Here is a 14,949-nt window from a genome sequence, read left to right as displayed (position 1 = left end):
CTGATTACTCTCGCAGCCCATACCCTGCAAATGGAAATCTGCCAACTTCATCCAGGAAGAAGACTGGAATGCAGGTTGCTTTTTATAGCATTTCAAGGAAAGATCATTCATTCACTGCCTATACATCCTTCCTTCCGGCATCACTGTGAGATTCTGCATGCACATTAATTTCACCCATTCCTCTTGAAAAAGTGAAGGACTTAAACCAGAAAAGTGGCCACAGGTCACAAGATGGTTAACGTCACTCTGTTAACAGTGCCTTGGCCAAGGACAGCCAGATGGCCCGGAGGCTGGCTTGGCAAAGCTGCTGGAGAGTTGGGGAGGGCTGCGGGTTAACAGCAAGGAGCACATACTTCATTAGACTACAAGCCAGGAGCCGTCCAGAGGTGCCTTCTGCCGCAGAATGGAAATTTAATGATGGTTTATTGGTTTAGTTGTGATTTTCAGTTAAGCATGACAGAAATTGGTTTTAAGTTCAGTATTAGAGGTTCCAAAATGTTAGTTTACACAGTCTAATGATGTATGACGGGAGAAGGCCACAGCTGTTTTCTTTAATCTACTTACAATCTTCCCAGCAGAAAGGCTAAATGAACTCTCCTACCATTATCAGGTCAGGGCTAAATGCAGCCCCGATCACAGGCGGTGATGCCTTCTTATGAACTACTTCTGCCTGACTTTCCTTGGCTCAGAAAATACTACAAAGGGAAAAGGCGTGCTGAGAGCCTCTACTGCTCCGCCAAGTGTGCAGAACAAACAGTACAATGGCCCCATCTACTGACACGGGCTAAAACAGCAGACAGGACATGCAGCAACACAAGCAATCCTGCCTCGAGCTCCTCTTCACGCCCGTGACCCACAGCACTGCTGAGGAATGTCTGATGCCTAGTGAATTACTTTGTTATTGTCCTCAGGCACAAGGTGATACGAGGGGTTTCTAGTATTTTCTCTAGGGTTCCAGGTCTTCATTCTTGTTTACGCCTAGTGTATGTGTGTGTTTTTCTTTTTTTTGGAAACGGAGTCTCACTCTGTTGCCCAGGCTAGAGTGCAATGGCATGATCTTGGCTCACTGCGAGCTCCGCCTCCCGGGTTCACGCCATTCTCCTGCCTTAGCCTCCTGAGTAGCTGGGCCCGCCACCATGCCTGGCTAATTTTTTGTATTTTTAGTAGAGATGGGGTTTCACCATGTTAGCCAGGATGGTCTTGATCTCCTGACCTCATGAGTTTATGCCTAGTTTGTTGTTGTTGTTTTTTTTGAGACAAAGTCTAGCTGTCACCCAGGCTGGAGTGCAATGGCACGATCTCGGCTCACTGCAACCTCCTGCTCCCAGGTTCAAGCGATTCTCCTGCCCCAGCCTCCTGAGTAGCTGGGATTACAGGTGCGCACCACCACACCCGGCTAATTTTTTTGTATTTTTAGTAGAGATGGGGTTTCACCATGTTGGTCAGGTTGGTCTCGAACTCCTGACCTCATGATCTGCCCGCCTCGGCCTCCCAAAGTGCTGGGATTACAGGCATGAGCCACCGCGCCCGGCTGTTTATGCCTAGTTTTAAATTAGCTGGACAGCTCCAGATGCAACCAGAGGTGCAATGGTTTTGTATCGGATCAAGTGCTGTGAGCCCTTCTCCAGGTCAATCACGTAGTCCCTGAAAAAGAGGGAAACACATTTGCCTGCAGAGCTCAGGTGGCCCTCCATCAGGAGGAACGTGCCCGCTGTGAAAGATGCACGTCACTCACCTCTGCTCATCTGTGTCTGGTTCTACCAGTATGTTTTCTTGTCGTTCTCTCACTCTCAGAAACACGTAAGAATCTAGATCTGGTTTGGGAACTGCCAGGAAAACAGCAATGTGATTAGGAAATGCTCGGCCAACAAAGTCAACAAAGGAAAAGTTGCTGGGAAGAATGGTATGGCACACTCAGGGTTTAGATAGGAGCCCAGCCCATTCCTACTCTTCTAAGATGCAGATAGAGTGGCTGACCAGGGAGGAAACTGGACATGGATTGGGCCTTTTGTTTTCCTCAGGCAGCCTCAGCAAAATGACAAATTCAGGGTTCCACAAGTCTGGTATGGGTCTGACTTGCTCCTGGTGTTACGGGTTACACTGTGTCCCTGCAAAATTCATATGTTGAAGCCCTAACCCCCAGTACTTCAGCGTGGGATTGTATTTGGAAACAGGGCTTTTAAAGAAGCAATTAAGTGAAAGCGAGGCCAGTAGTGTGGGCCCTAATCCAATCTGACTGGTGTCTTATAAGAAGAGAATAGGCCAGGCACAGTGGATCATGCCTGTGATCTCAGCGTTTTGAGAGGCTGAGGCTGGAGGATCAATTGAGGCCAGGAGTTTGAGACTAGCCTACACAACATAGCAAGATTCTGTCTCCACGAAAAAAAATTAAAAATAATAGCCAAGCATGGTGGCACATGCCTGTAGTTCCAGCTACTTGGGAAGCTGAGGTGGGAGGATCGCTTGAGCCCAGGAGTTCAAGGCTGCAGTGAGCTATGACAGCGTCAATGTACTCCAGCTGGGGCAACTGAGCAAGACCTTATCTCAAAAAACAAAAAACAATTTAAAAAGGTGGGGGGGAGGCAGGGGACTAGGACACACAGAGACTAGGATTAGTGATCTTATAAAAGTAGCCTCAGAGTCTGCTTGCCCCTTGCCCCTTCCCTTCTCTTTGAGGACATATGGAAGGCGCCATCTATGAGGAACAGGCTCTTGGCAGACACTGAATCTGTGGGGGCCTGGATTCTGGACTTCCCAGCCTCCATAACTGTGAGCATCCCAAAGGGACTAAGACCCTATTCCACCACCACAGGGGTGGCTATGTGGCCCCCAGCCCCAGCACAGGCTGGGCAGAGATGAATTTCCAGGGCTCAGGTGTACTGGAGCTCGTTTGATTTGGTGTGGCAATTTTGCCTGAGGAGGTCTTGCTTGGATCTGGTGCGCTGTGAAACACTGAGGAATATGGGCTTTATCCTGTAAGCCAGGGGCCCCCGGTGCGTTGATCTGATGTTAAGGGCTCTGCCTATACCTCCCTTTCCTTGCTCAGCAGCCCTCAGGGGCCGGTGCGAAGAGGCCCAAGGAGGGGCACTGGCCAATCTCCCCTTCCCCGGCTCCCCTCCCTCCTCTCTCCACACCCTCCAACCTGCTCCCTTTTCTGAGGCCACAGGGACTCACTGGAGGTCTCCCTAGCCTCCTGTTTCAGCCCTCCCCTCCAGCTAGACGGGCCCTGTGCATTCTGGGACCTGTGATGAATGGACTGCCAGCCCCTCTGAGCAGGGACAATGTTGGTGTAGGCTCTGCAGCGCTGGTACTCGGGGCTGCCAGCACCTCGCAGAGGCTCAGCAGATGGCTACTGAAGGCGAACGCGGCTCCATGCCCGAGTCTACAAGCACCAGTGCAGTCATGGGGCTCAGCCCATCCCAGGGAACAAGGAAGCAATGTTCAAATGCCTACCATTGGATCTGCTTTCCGTGATTTTTTTGGTTTTTAGCTAGAACCCTTCCTCTTCTTTCTGTTTATCTACATACTTATTTTTTCGTATTTGGGTAAAAACAGTGAAGAGAGGATCCTACCCTGGGACACCTGAGGATAGGTGGGCCACCTGCAGGGAGAATGTCCTGTTTACCTGCCCGAAAGAGGTCCACCTTCTGTAAGTTAGGGGGCATGTGCTTCACGGCGACATTTTTCAGATAGGACTCTGTGTTGGCCATGAACCTGAAAGACATGGATTCAAATCGCTGTGGTGTGCACGGCTGATGGACGTCCAAGGTTAGCAAGCAGCAGTGCACAGGCCTCTAGGACAGGCCTCATGCTGAACCAGCCAGGTGCCCCACGCCAATGGCTCACTCACTTACTCTCTGGCAAAGGCCAACTCTTCTGGCGAGAGTCTGGAAGGCTCCCCCTCAGGACGTGTTTTCTCCTTCTCAAGGACATGAGGGAAAAACTTCTCTATCTGTGAGGATAAAGCAAAATCTTCATGAAAACATCGGCAAAAGTCAAAGAGAAGGATGTGGTTAACATAAAGAGGGTTTACACAACCCTCCTGAGGAAGGACATGTGGCCTGGAGGTGGGATAGGGTGGGTGGAGAGGCACACCACAAGACACAGCACAATGTCTCTGAGACACCCTTGCAGGCAAGCTATGGACCTGGGGCTGGAGGACAGCTTGGATTGGGAGACTCCTAAGTGGCTGAACAAAGAATGCTGACTCAATGGGTAGATGTCAAACTGTAGGGAAGTCTTTGGTGAAAGACCCTTGCCACAGTCCAATTAATAATCACATAAGGTTTTTTTTTTTTTTTTTTTGAGATGGAGTCTCACTGTGTTGTCCAGGCTGGAATGCAGTGGTGCGATCTTGGCTCACTGCAACCTCCAACTATCTGGTTCAAGTGATTCTCCGGCCTCAGCCTCCCAAGTAGCTGGGATTACAGGTACCCACCACCACACCCAGATGATTTTTGTATTTTTAGTAGAGATGGGGTTTCACCATGTTGTCCAGGCTGGTCTCAAACTCCTGACCTCAGGTGATCCACCTGCCTTGGCCTCCCAAAGTGCTGGGAATACAGGCGTGAGCCACTGCACCCAGCTGGTCATCACCAGCTTTGGTAAGCATGTCATCAAAAACCTTATGTGGGCCAGGCACAGTAGCTCATGCCTGTAATCCCAGCACTTTGGGAGGCCAAGGTGGGTGTGGATCACCTGAGGTCAGGAGTTCGAGATCAGCCTGGCCAACATGGTGAAACCCTGTCTCTTCTAAAAATCAGCTGGGCATGGTGGCAGGGGCATGTAATCCCAGCTACTTGGAAGGCTGAGGCAACAGAATCACTTCAACCTGGGGGCGAAGGTTGCAGTGAGCTGAGATCGCGCCACTGCACTCCAGCCTGAGCAACAGAGTAAGACTCTGTCAAAAAAAAACACACAAAAAATGAAAAAACACAATCAAACAAATAAAAAAACAAGGGGGCTGATGACATAAAGTATTAAGAGACAGCTAATACATTAGGTGACAAGATCAGGATCCAGAGACAAGGGAAATGGCCCAGTTTAATAAGATAAAGCTTAAGAGAGATAAGTATCAAGCCCTACATTTAAGGAGCCAAAACCTAAGCCATACAAGTGGAGGACAGTGACTGGATGGGGTAATTATCATCTTAAAAGGGGTTAGCGTCCACGGGAGTGAAGAATGAGCTCAGGCAGCGTACCTGTCAATATGCTAATGTGATAAATATGCTAAGGTGATGTGGTTGGCATTACTACCAGCTTAATAACCAGAATAAGATAAATGATCATTCTGTTTTTCACAAACTTGGTCAAACTACAACTGGGATACTGTGTTCAGTTTAAGACAGTGTAACTTAAGAAGGACAGAGACAAACAAGAACCCTTTTAGAGAAGAGACCAGGAGAGTAAATGGTTCGAACGGCTAAAATGTGTGCCTGGAGAACACTTCGAGGAGGCTGTGGGCAGTCTTCAGATAGCTGAAGCATTCTCATGTAGAAGAGATAATTTATTTGTAATAACTAAAGAGACACATAGAACCAAATGAAAAGAAATGTCAAGGAAGTAAGAATTTCTCAGAGAATTTCTCCCTTTCTTTTTTTTTTTTTTTTTGAGGCGGAGTCTCGCTCTGTCGCCCAGGCTGCAGTGCAGTGGCACGATCTCGGCTCACTGCAACCTCCATCTCCGGGGTTCAAGCAATTCTCCTGTCTCAGCCTCCTGAGTAGCTGGGACTACAGGCACCTGCCACCATGCCCGGCTAATTTTTTTATTTTTAGTAGAGATGGAGTTTCACCTTGTTGGTCAGGCTGGTCTCAAACTCCTGACCTCAGGTGATCCACCCGCCTAGCCTCCCAAAGTGCTGGGATTACAGGTGTGAGCCACCACGCCTGGCCTGCAATTTCATTTTTGTAAGTTAGATAGCCACAAAGCTGTAGGCGAATGTAAGTCCTCCTGGTTCATTTGACACTGACAGTGGCCATCTGACAGACAAAAATAGTTTTGGAAACAAGTTCTCCTCTAGTCAGCATTCCCTATTGACCAACGCCAACAACTCTCCCTTCAGCACCGCCATGCTGTAACGCAAGGGGGCACCACTCACTCGGCAGGTGAACAGACTAAAAATGTGCGCGGTGTCCCCGCAGTGGGCAACACACATTCCTCTGTGCTTCCACGGAGCAATCTCTCCCCCTCCTTACACTTTAGCTACACGTATATTGGGCTCTTAGCAGCATCTTCAGGTCCTGGACCCTCCTGGGCCCCAGCCCAAGTTCTCCCCAGGACATTCAGTCTGCATTACAGACTGCGCTGTCTCAATCCCTCCAGGTATCTCCACGTCAAACCTTCATGAGGCGACACCGCAAGTAGCTGCTGAGGACGTAGCGGATCCTCTCCATCTCCATTTGGTGGATGCTGACCTTCAGGTCCTCCCTTTTGGCTCTCCTGAGATTTTCTTCCTATTAAATGAGAAACGCAGGTTTATAAAAAACATGATGTTCAACCATCATCACTGGCAACGTTGAGGACCCAGACTATGTTTCAGTCCAAGGAAAACAAAAATATCATGTGAGTTTTCATTTTATCATTGTATAAAGTATAAACAATAGTCATTTACTTTTAGAAAATGACCATTTGAATAGAATCTGTTCAGCCAGAGGGTTCCAGAAGAACTCCAATCTGATTGTAAGGGAGATAATACAGCACACAGAAGAAACTTCCATTGGGTCTAAAAAGCAGTATTAAAACATCAGCTGAGAAACTGAAATATCCACATTTTACAGCTTCTCTGAAGTTGACAACGATTTATGCTCAGATCATCTAGGCCAGGGACCACAAACTCAAATGTTTGCAGGGGCCAGGTGGGGAGGCTACAAGAGAAGGGTGGGTAGTCAGGGGCTGTGGGGAGCAGGGAGTACATTCATGGACAGCTCTCATGGGACTGCTCTGGTCAACTGTTCTCATGCAAAAATGCAGGATTTTAGACTTTTCATGGGAAGCCAATATCCAGATATTTACAGGAACTCTCAAGATTGATAAACATAGATAACGAATTCAATGTTTTTTTAAAGAACTGGACTGTGAGTTGAGCCAAACAAAACAGATTTGCTATCAGACCACAAGCTCTCAGTGTGCTGACCAAATGCTTTTACCTTTCTCCTCCTTTGTCAACCCAAGAGAAGAGACTCTTACCATGTGCTCCAGCTGTTCCATGACACATTCTACAATCTCAGGCTTGCTCTCCAGCAGCTCAGGGGCAAACTTTTCATTCATCCAGGCCTAAAAGACAAATGCCAGAAAAAGCAAGCATCACCCACCACAGAGCTAAACAACCCCGTGAGTCAGCCCAAGTCCAACGAAAACCAGGGATGGCACAGGCGAGAAAACTGTCTGCCCACCAACTGGAAACACTGAAGGTGTTTTGAAGACAAACTACGTTTGGCGATTGCTTTCTCGTGTCTTGTTTTAGTTGGGAGGCTGTGTTCACAACCTTCTATTCAACTGACACTCATACAAACCCTTGCTTGCTTCAGTTAGTATGATGCTTGGTGCTGAGAGTGACACCACCTGGTGTTCAAACAGTGCCTTTGCCAGGCAGCCCGCGCACACTGTTACTCCACCAGCTCCTTTCCCCCAGGCAGCGCCACCCAACGTCTATTTAGAGAGAAAGCAACAACCCACCAATCCACACAGCTCTTCATTCCTGAAGCTCAGAGCACTTCATAAATATTGTTCATTCATCATCATCATATCTCAGAGAAAATGGAGGATATAGTTATCCTCATCTGATTGAAAAAATACAGATTGAGTAATTTACTAATGGCCCCAAAGTATACAGGATCATAATAGAAACAGGCGCTCTTCTATTATGGAGTTTTGGAGCCAGAGGTTAAAGCTCTAATTTATGACTCAGGCGCAGCTGTTTGGTTCATTTTAGAGACTTCCAAGGCTTAGAGAACTGAAATATCCCTAAGTGACTGAGGAAAGCTACACTTATCTTTCAATTACAGGAAATGTAGTTTTAGCATAGCTCAGAATTATATGCTGACCGGGCTCAACTTTTTTTTTCTGACGTCCTTGAGTGTCTGCTTCTCCCCATGATCACCGTCAAGACACATTACCAAATGCTGGGTATGGCTACTGTCATAAGCGTTTGTGCAGAGCCTGAGCATCTGTAACAGTCCTGCAGACTGAAACAAACAAACAAAAAAACCCTGCATAATGCATGGGAAAACATCATATTTTCTGGAGGGCTTATTAGGAGCAGTATTTCTTTTTGATTTTTATTAAATATTGAATAATTTTTATTTATTTATTTTTGAGGCACAGTCTCATTCTGTTGCCCAGGCTGGAGAGCAGAAGCATGATCCCAGCTCACTGCAGCCTCTGCCTCTCAGGTTCAAGCGATTCTCCTGCCTCAGCCTTCCGAGTAGCTGGAATTACAGGCATGTGCCACTATGCCCAGCTAATTTTTGTATTTTTATTAGAGACAGGGTTTCACCATGTTGGTCAGGCTGGTCTTGAACTCCTGACCTTGAGTGATCCACCTGCCTTGGCCTCTCAAAGTGCTGGGGTTACAGGCGTGAGCCACTGAGCCCAGCCAAATACTGAATAATTTTTAAAACTACAAGAACAAGCCAGGTGTGGTGGCTCACGCCTGTAATCCCAGCACTTTGGGAGGCCAAGGCAGGCAGATCACGAGGTCAGGAGATCAAACCATCCTGGCTAACATGGTGAAACCCCATCTCTATTAAAAATACAAAAAATTAGCCGGGCATGGCACGCCTGTAGTCCCAGCTACTTGGGAGGCTGAGGCAGGAGAATTGCTTGAACCCCGGAGGCAGAGGTTGCAGTGAGCCAAGATTGAGCCACTGCCCTCCAGCCAGGGCAACAGAGCAAGACTCCATCTCAAAAAAAAAAAAGCCCTGTGTGTCCCTCCCTCCTCAGAGGTAATCATTAGCTTGAATTTCATGTTGAATTTTCTTTATGGTCTCACTACATTTGTTTATATCTCTATAGAATACCTCTCAACCTGTTCATGACAGGATATTCAAAGAAAATGATAGTGCTTGTCTGGTACACTGGGGTAGCATCGGGGACCACTTCATTTACATTATGAAATTATGACAATAAAGTATAAAACATTAGGTGGAAGTTTATATTAGTATAAAACTTTCATATAAATCTTTCCAAAATTTTTACTGAGAAACTTGTATCTAAATCCAATCTTTTTTTTTTTTTTTTTTTCAAATCAGGTTTTATGTTTGAAATGGCTACATCTGGTTTCTGGTCACACAGTGGCACAATAATGGCTCACTGCATTCTTGACCTCCAAGGCTTAAGTGATCCTCCTGCCTCAGCCTCCAGAGTAGCTAGGACTAAAGGTACATACCACAAAGCCTGGCTAATTTTTAAATTTTTTTTATAAAGATGGGGTTTTACCATGTTGCCTATGGTGGTCTTCGAACTCCTGGCCTCAAGACATCCCCCTGCATTAGCCTCCACAAGTGTTGGGATTACAGGCTTGAACCACTGTGCCTGGTCCCTGATCAAAATTCTAAATGCCAATCTGTTCATTATTGCTACGGGCTGAAGCATGTCCCCCCTCAAAAATCTACCTAACTTCCAGGACCTCAGACCGTGACTGTATTTGGAGATGGGGGTCTTTAAAGAAGTGATTAAGTTAAAATGAGGTCGCTAGGATGGCCCCTAATCCAGTAAGACTGGTGTCCTGATAAGAGGTAATTTTAACACAGACACACACGAGAGGGAAGACCATGCAACGACACAGGGAGAATATGGTCACCTACAAGCCCAAGGCAGAGGCCTCGGAAGAAGCCAACTATGCTGGCACTTCGACCCCAGCCTCTAGAATTAAGAAAATAAATTTCTATTTAAGCCACCCCGTCTTTGGGACTTCGCTCTGCGGCCCTAGCAAACTAAAACAATCACTAAAATAAGCAAATCTGCACTATAGGTAACAACTTTTAAATCACTTTTTACAGGCATTAAAGGGTATCCTATATATGTTCCTGGAGCTGTTCTCATCAGCGGCCCTGTCAGGCTGTCCCTTTGGCTGAGCCACACAGCATAAGAGACAGGATCTGGCTGTGGCAGCCATGCAGGTGGCGGGTCACTTCCTTGGCTGCACTCAGGCACTGTACTAGAGCATCAGGCATGAGATGTTACTGTAGCTTACCCACCGGCAAGCCGCAGCTGTGCTGTCAGACCCCCCGCCGCCCCATCCTCTAGCTGCCTTTCAAGGACCCCGATGATGCTCACTTGAAAGAGTAACCAGCCTGGGGCTCCAGCTGTCCTGGAAGGTGCAGGGGTTCCACACAGAGGCATCTGTGGCATTGCAGTGTGCCACATCACCCAAGGGTGGCGGCTCTGCCTTGAACAATAATTTTGCAAGTTTGAACTTTACATAAAGTGTTTCTTTGGCAGCTCATATTTTATGGTTGTTATTATTCTACATTATGTTCCTGTTATTCATGCTGTTTCAGGAGTTATTTTACTCATTTTCACTGCTGTTTTATTCCCACTGTATATGGTATATTTTCTCAATGCTATTTGTTTATGGTTATCTAGGTTATTTTCATTTTTAACTACTGCAATGTGTGAACATACTGTGGATGTCTCCTAGAGTACATGTGGAAGTTTTCACTAGGTATGTACCTGGGGGTGGAATTACTGGGCCGCAGGTATGTGCACCTTCATCTTTACTAGACAATAACAAATTATTTTCCAAAGCGATTATACCTATTTATATCCCATGGCAGTATGTAAGTGTGCAAATTGCTCTACATTTTTTTTTTTTTTTTTTGAGATGGAGTCTTGCTCTGTTGCCCAGGCTGGAGTGCAGTGGCATGATCTCGGCTCTCTGCAATCTCCACCTCCTGGGTTCAAGAGATTCTCCTGCCTCAACCTCCTGAGTAGGTGGGATTACAGGCGTGCCAACACGCCTGGCTAATTTTTTTATTTTTAGTAGAGACGGGGTTTCCCCATGTTGGCCAGGATGGTCTTGAACTCCTGACTTCAGGTGATCCCCCCACCTCGGCCCAAAGTGCTGGGATTACAGGTGTGAGCCACTGCACCCTGCCTGCCCTATATTCTTAATTTTTTCTTTTCGGGATAAGATCTCGATATGATCCTCAGGCTGGTCTCAAACTCCTGGGCTCAAATGAACCTCCCACTTGGGCTTCCTGAGTTGCTAGAACTACAGGCATGAGCCACTGCGCTCAGCTGCTCTACATTCTTGCCATACTTTATATTGCTCACGTTTTTCAGTTCTTCCAATCTGATAGATATGAAATGGTATCTCATGATTTTAATTTTCACTTTCCTGATTACTAAAAAGGTTGAACATCTTTTTCATATGCTTATTGGTCATCCTGTTTTCTTCTTCTCTGAGGTATCAGTCTGTATTGGGCAGTCTGAAAGAGCTGTTTATGTACTGTGGATAATCATCTTGTGTCAGCTACATATTAATATTTTGCAAATATCTTCTCCCAGCCTGGTGGCCTGTCTTTTCACTCTAATCCAGAAGTACAAACAGGCTGGGCACAGTGGCTCATGCCTGTAATCCCAGCACTTTGGGAGGCTAAGGCAGGCAAATCACAAGGTCAGAAGTTGGAGACCAGTCTGGCCAACATAGCGAAACCCAATATGGTGAAACCTCATCTCTACTAAAAATACAAAAATTAGCCAGGCGTGGTGGTGCACACCTGTAGGCCCAGCTACTCAGGAGGCTGATGCAGCAGAATTGCTTGAACTGGGAGGTGGAGGCTGCAGTGAACCAAGATCACACCACTGCACTCCAGGAATGTATCCCTTTTTTCCTTTATGCTATGTGCCTTTTGATTTTTATTTAATGAACCCTTTCCTAATGAACCAGGAATTCTTAATGCTGTTCCACAAACTAGGTCTGTGGGTGGATTTCAGGGGATCTCTGATCCCCTGGAAGTCATATGCAAAATTCTGTATGGATGCATGCGTGTGTTATTCTGGGATGAAAGACCACAGTTTCTACCAGTTTCTAAAAAAGGTCTGTGATATAAAAACAGATTAAGAATCACTGCTAAATAGTAAGGATTATCATATAAGGTATAATTTAAAAATTTATTTTAGTTTGGTTTTGTCATTTGTGATATCATGTATGGCAGGGAAGAATGAAGAATACTAAAGTAGCAAACATGAGAGAGCTCTGGAAAGAGGCAGTTAGAGCAAGAGGATAAGGATACTTACTATGAACAGCTCACATCTAATGAGTGCTTATCACGTGTCAGACAGCATGCTGAGCACTTTACACAATTACCACATTTAATCAAAAACTCCAGGACGTAGACACTATTATCATCTCAATTTTATTTTATTATTTTTTTGAGACAGAGTTTCACTCTTATTGCCAGGCTGGAGTGCAATGGTGGGTGGGATCTTGGCTCACCACAACCTCTGCCTCCCAGGTTCAAGTGATTCTCTGGCCTCAGCCTCCCGAGTAGCTGGGATTACAGGCATGTGCCACCACACCCAGCTAATTTTTGTTTTTTAGTAGAGACAGGGTTTCACCATGTTGGTAAGGCTGATATCGAACTCCTGGACCTCAGGTGATCCGCCCACCTCAGCCTACCAAAGTGCTGGGATTACAGGCTTGAGCCACCGTGCCCCGCCCTATTGTCTCAATTTTATAGTCAAGCAACGGCTTGAGACAGACTCCCTAACTTGCTTAAGATCACATAACAGAGGATTGTCACAGACAGATTTAAATCCAGATAGTCTGAACTCCTGTTACCATAGCATCATAAGATATAAGTGTAAAGAACACAGTTACTAGCACATGGGAAATATGCAATAAGTCATAGCTACTATAACTTAAAGGAGAAATATTTCAGAAAGGGTTTTAGATAAGCAGTGGACATATGGAGAGCAGATGACTCAAGAAAAAACATGTGAGAAAAAGGAAAAATATGACCAGTTTTCCCTTATAGGCATTTCTGCATTTTCTTGCTAAACAGGCATTCTTCAGGGAAACAGCAGATGTTCAAGGGACTAAGGTAAAGAAGTTCAGGGACCTCTACAGTCCCTGAAAATATCACGTGGATCCTTGCTCTGTGAACTGTTCACTGAATGTGCCCAAAGCTGTCCCTTACTGACCCCACTTGGGGATGCTGTGTTTGACATGATGAGGTCTCTAACAGATGTCCTTCCTGCTTCCCGTTTCCATGTAGATGGTAAGATCCAGTCCCTGTTCTCCTGAAATAAGCCCCGAATTCCATTTCCTCATTTTGTGATCCCTGATATTCACAGTTGAACTAAATAAAAAGGCTGACTGGAGCAAAGGATTCGATCTGGGATGCTTACCTGCTCCAACCTTTCAATGAGCTCTGCAGGAGTTAGGACCACTTCCTCACTACCCCCATCAGAGTCCTGTCCCAGGAAATCCAGTTCTTCGGTCATCTTCTCTGAAACCAGGAACCTAATGAGAGGGAAAGAACCAATACTCTGCAATGCGTTTCCTAATTATTTGCAAGAATAGACATCTATCTGGAGAAGGGAAAGGTTTGTTGAGGTTTCCTGGGGTTGTAGAGGCCCATCAGCAAGTGGTGAGAGAACGCAGGGACTCTAGTTTTCCAGTGTCTGCCTCTTCCTCCAAGGCTTAGGTCAGGTATCCAAACAAGCCTCCCCTTTACTACTGTCCACCAGGAGCTGAGCACCCATCACACCATACAATCACTATTCATTTCTTTGACTTCCCAGTAGAGGTCTTGTTCCTCAGGGACGGGGTTCGTTTTAGTTCAAATACCAATCGCGCCTCTGCTCAGTGCCTGGCACTAAGCACTGGGGACGCAATGACCTGGGAAACCCCTGCGCTCAGCACAGCGCTTGACTCCTAGCAAGCACTTAACATTATTGGGAGCTGGCCGGGCTCACGCCTGTAATCCCAGCACTTTGGGAAGCCGAGGCAGGAAGATACCTTGAGCCCAGTAGTTCGAGACCAGCCTGGGCAACATAGAGAGATCCTGTCTCTATAAAAACAAAAACTGTTAGGAAAATTAATCAATGCTAATTTCCCAGAGCCACAAGGCCCGGCGACATTAGACCAGTCGGCGACCCCAAAGGCCTAAGGAGGTGGATGGCGGGGAAGAGGAAAGTCCCTGGGGTCGCAGGGAAACTGCGAACATCCCCCTCCCCTCCTCCCTCTCAGTGCCACCCACACAGGCCTGCCCTCGCCACAGAGGTCCCATTCGACGCTCACTCGGGGACCTGGGAGACAGCGAGGCACTCCACAGCAGCCGGCGGTAAGGACGGGGAGTTCGTGGGGACGCAGTCGGCGCACCAGGAAGCGGGAAGACAGCGGAACAAACTGCTCAAGGCCTTGCCGGGACAAACCCGACCCTCCAACTTCTCAGCTCCCGCGCTACTCTCGCAAATTTTCCGCCCAGGCACGACGTCATCGCGCACTGGCGACGCTGACCAATCAAGGCGCGGGGGGAAGAGCGGGGCGGTCTCCTTGGGCCCGCCCACCCGACGGGCGGGGACTGTCTTAGCGACGGCCCGCAGTCCCAGCAACCCAAGGACTTGAGGCGGCGGGAGGCTGGTCCTGATTGGCCCCGCCCACCTGGGCCGGCCGCTCCGCTGTGCGGTCCGGGTTGCACTACCCAAGAGCGTCGGGAGGGGGTGCCCGCCACCGCGGCCAAGTGGAGCGGCGGTGTCCGCCCCAGGGGGTCCCACCCAGAAGTATGCTGTTGAAAGCAGGCCGCTGCAGCCTCCTGGGCCGTCTCCACCCCAGCTCTCGTGGCTCTTTGGGTTCCTCCGTCTTTGCGGGGTTTCAGCTGTGGTCACTATGGTCATTGCCTTCAGAATCTCCAGTATATTCCTTTTTATCTTTCTTGAGACAGGGTCTCGTTCTGGTGCCCAGGCTGGAGTGCAGTGGCACCACCACAGCTCACTGCAACC

The 14,949-nt window shown here is 47.5% G+C and overlaps 1 protein-coding gene across 3 annotated transcripts; it reads right to left on the bottom strand.

Annotated features, from left to right (window-relative positions):
- Positions 1–406: 406 nt before the first annotated feature.
- GINS4 (GINS complex subunit 4) lies at positions 407–14,403 on the bottom strand. Of its 3 annotated transcripts, none has more exons than XM_032143422.2 (8): positions 14,249–14,403; positions 13,354–13,468; positions 7,186–7,272; positions 6,339–6,452; positions 3,855–3,952; positions 3,626–3,714; positions 1,736–1,826; positions 407–1,644 (listed from the first exon to the last, which is right to left on the bottom strand). In XM_032143422.2, the coding sequence occupies exons 2-8, from the start codon at positions 13,447–13,449 to the stop codon at positions 1,548–1,550; spliced, it is 672 nt and encodes a 223-aa protein (XP_031999313.1). In that variant the 5' UTR covers positions 13,450–13,468; positions 14,249–14,403; the 3' UTR covers positions 407–1,547. The 3 variants fall into 3 exon arrangements, with proteins under 3 accessions (XP_031999313.1, XP_031999314.1, XP_058289374.1); XM_032143423.2 differs by having other exon boundaries at positions 14,257–14,403; XM_058433391.1 differs by lacking the exons at positions 13,354–13,468; positions 14,249–14,403 and adding an exon at positions 7,675–7,795.
- Between the last annotated feature and the right edge of the window lie 546 nt (positions 14,404–14,949).

The sequence above is a fragment of the Hylobates moloch genome, unplaced genomic scaffold, assembly GCF_009828535.3.
Source record: "Hylobates moloch isolate HMO894 unplaced genomic scaffold, HMol_V3 SCAFFOLD_22, whole genome shotgun sequence".
Lineage (NCBI taxonomy): Eukaryota > Metazoa > Chordata > Mammalia > Primates > Hylobatidae > Hylobates > Hylobates moloch.
This window is presented reverse-complemented; position numbering and strand designations above follow the sequence as displayed.

What these genes read in the sequence shown, in the direction of transcription:
- GINS4 (XM_032143422.2), bottom strand. Translation starts at nt 13,449, where the DNA reads ATGACCGAAGAACTGGATTTCCTGGGACAGGACTCTGATGGGGGTAGT. An exon ending in TCATTGAAAGGTTGGAGCAG is followed by an intron (nt 7,273 to 13,353) that starts GTAAGCATCCCA and finishes TTTGTCTTTTAG; the next exon opens with GCCTGGATGAATGAAAAGTT. An exon ending in GGTGGACCTCTTTCGGGCAG is followed by an intron (nt 1,827 to 3,625) that starts GTAAACAGGACA and finishes TTTTCCTGGCAG; the next exon opens with TTCCCAAACCAGATCTAGAT.